Source organism: Suricata suricatta, chromosome 13, assembly GCF_006229205.1.
Source record: "Suricata suricatta isolate VVHF042 chromosome 13, meerkat_22Aug2017_6uvM2_HiC, whole genome shotgun sequence".
Taxonomy (NCBI): Eukaryota; Metazoa; Chordata; class Mammalia; order Carnivora; family Herpestidae; genus Suricata; species Suricata suricatta.
In genome coordinates, this window is record NC_043712.1 from 6,231,173 (window position 1) to 6,233,772 (window position 2,600).

The following is a 2,600-nucleotide window of genomic DNA, read 5'->3' on the forward strand; positions in this document are numbered from 1 at the left end:
AGAGGACCCAGCAGCCCCGGGGTCTCTAGCGGCAGAGGACCCAGCAGCCCCGGGGTCTCTAGCGGCAGAGGACCCAGCAGCCCCGGGGTCTCTAGCGGCAGAGGACCCAGCAGCCCCGGGGTCTCTAGCGGCAGAGGACCCAGCAGCCCTGGGGTCTCTAGTGCAGAGGACCCAGCAGCCCCAGGGTCTCGAGAGGGAGAGGACCCAGGCAAGAATCCCAAATCTCATCCCAACCACTTACCAATTCTGCCACCTTCCTAAATTTCTAAACTCCTGGCCTCAGTTTTCTCACCTTCAAAATCGGAGGGGACCACTGAGCCCACTTCCCAGAGTTTTTGTGAGCATTAAATGAGCTAAAAAATACCTGGCCCATCATGAACACCCAACCCTCCACGGAAAACATCCAGGGGGACGCTGAGGAACTAAAGCGCAGGCTTGGAGCTGAGAACTCGTGGTTCCCGACCCAGGCGATGTGGCTCCCAGACACCTCCCGACAATGCCTGGAGACCATCTGGGTTGTAATAACCAGGGGAAGGGGGGCTGCTGGCATCCGGCAGCCACTCGCCAGGCAAGCCACCAGACACGCTACAAGACGCGGGCAGCCTGCCACCACAAAGAATTATCCACCCCAAAAGGCCAACAGTGCAGAGGTTTAGAAATCCTATGGTGGAACAATCAAGATGACAAAAGGACTCAAACCACGACCTTTGAGCAGCCAAGACTAAGGTGTTTATCCTGGTGAGTACTCGGTGGGAGAAGACAATTCAGAAAAGACGTGATAACCATCTCCAAATGTTGAGAAGGGGAGCTTGTGAAACAAGGAGCCAGAATGGCCTGCGAGGCCCTGAGGAGGACCAAGCACGCAGCCGGGGCGGGGGGAACGGGACTCTGCCCTTCCGTTGAAGTGACCCTCCCCACCCCTGCTGTGCAGACCAGGTGCAGGCACCTGGCAGGTGCTCTACCCGAGGCTTTCCCTGGGAATGTGAAAGTGACTTTCTTTGTCTTAGTCTCAATCTTTCCCAGCCTGTGCCAGAACCTGGGGAGAGAAGCTGCTATTCTCTGCCCACCGTCGGCCTGAGCAGCACAGAGCGCCGGTCTGCACTTCCGCTTGCTCTGGGTGCCAGCTCCTTGGGATTTTTAGGCTCGGCCACTTCCCTGGCCAAGGTTTCCGCGCCATACCCTCTCTCTCTTTGATACCCTCTCTCTCTTTGATACCCTGGTTCCCTGACTGGCTGTGACCTACAACCAAGGACAAAGTGACCCATGTCATCATTCAGGACACTCACATTCGGCCAATATCCCCCTCAAGTGATGCTGGTGTGTGAGAACCAGGAGAAGTCTCCGGCGTTTCCCTGGCCCCAGACCTCAGAGACCTTCCCGTTAGAGCGGTCTGAGTGCTGCCCCCGAGAGAGAGGGACAGCCGGCTCCCCTGTCACCTCTCCCCCTGGCTTCTAACAGCTCTGGTTCCCAGGGCAAGAAAGGTCAGGAGCTCACCGTCTTTGAAAAACACCCAAGTTTCTCATCCCAGCTCTGACCCCACAGGGCAGACGCCGTTGGTACCTGCGAACGCTTCCATTTGCCCATGTCTGGGACCGTGTGGATCTCCTTTTTTGGGATGACGAAGTTCTGAGTGGCTGCAGGGGAAGGCTCCGAAGAATCTTGACAAAGAAAGTGAAGAAGCAAACAGATAAACGGAATCTTAGCCCCAACCCAACTTTCTCCCCGCTTTCTTTCTCCCTCTCCCTCCCTCTCGCCTTCTCTCTGACACACACACACACACACACACACACACACACACACACACACACACACTTTTAAACCAAGACTCCAATGCCCAGTCCCTAGGGACATGTGCTCCAGCACAGAGTAATGCCTTGTTAAGCCAAACCCACTGGGGTCCCGCCTTTTCTTACTCAGCAAGGAGCCCCCAAAGTACTGGCAATCCCCCCACACAAGTGATACATTCAGTGGCTCTGCCATGCCCGCACCCCTACCTCTGGCTCCCTGACCAGAGAATGGTTAGAAAAATAAAACCAAGCCATCCTTTTAGACACAAACAAGCAACTCAAAGACGAGAAGAGAATACAAATGGCTGATAAACATTTGAAAAAACCACTGTCGACCTCTGAAGAAGCAACGGAATGTAAATGAGATGGGACAGCTTTTCTGACTCAGGTTGGCCAAGTGAGGCCAGCCAGCAGTGACTGGGAAGGGGAGACGGGCACTGCTGGTGGGAGTCCTGGCAGAAGGTCTGAGGACTCGCAGGCGCCTGGGGACTTGGCTGGTGGGTGTCCGACATCGGCTCAGGTCATGATCACATGGTTCATGGGCTCGAGCCCTGCATAGAGCCGACAGGACAGCTCTCGAAGCCTGCTTCGGATTCTGTGTCTCCCTCCCTCTCTGCCCCTCCCCAGCTTGTGCTCTTTCTCTCAAAATAATCATAAAAAAAGAAACACTAAATAAACTTAAAAAAAAAAACCACATAAACCCACTGAGTCAACAGTTCTTTGTTTTCTATTTTTTTTAAGTTTATTTTTTTAATTTAAGGGGGGGTGGGGGAGAGTTAGAGAGAGAGAGAGAGAGAGAGAGAGAGAGAGAGA

At 54.2% G+C, this 2,600-nt stretch overlaps 1 protein-coding gene across 1 annotated transcript in view; it reads right to left on the minus strand.

Annotated features, from left to right (window-relative positions):
* Positions 1-2,600, minus strand: part of PTPA (protein phosphatase 2 phosphatase activator) — a 29,655-nt gene that overhangs the window by 22,561 nt on the left and 4,494 nt on the right. The window contains exon 2 of the mRNA XM_029919811.1: positions 1,561-1,658. Within this exon, the coding sequence (XP_029775671.1) occupies positions 1,561-1,658 (98 nt within the window). The remainder of the gene's footprint in view (positions 1-1,560; positions 1,659-2,600) is intronic.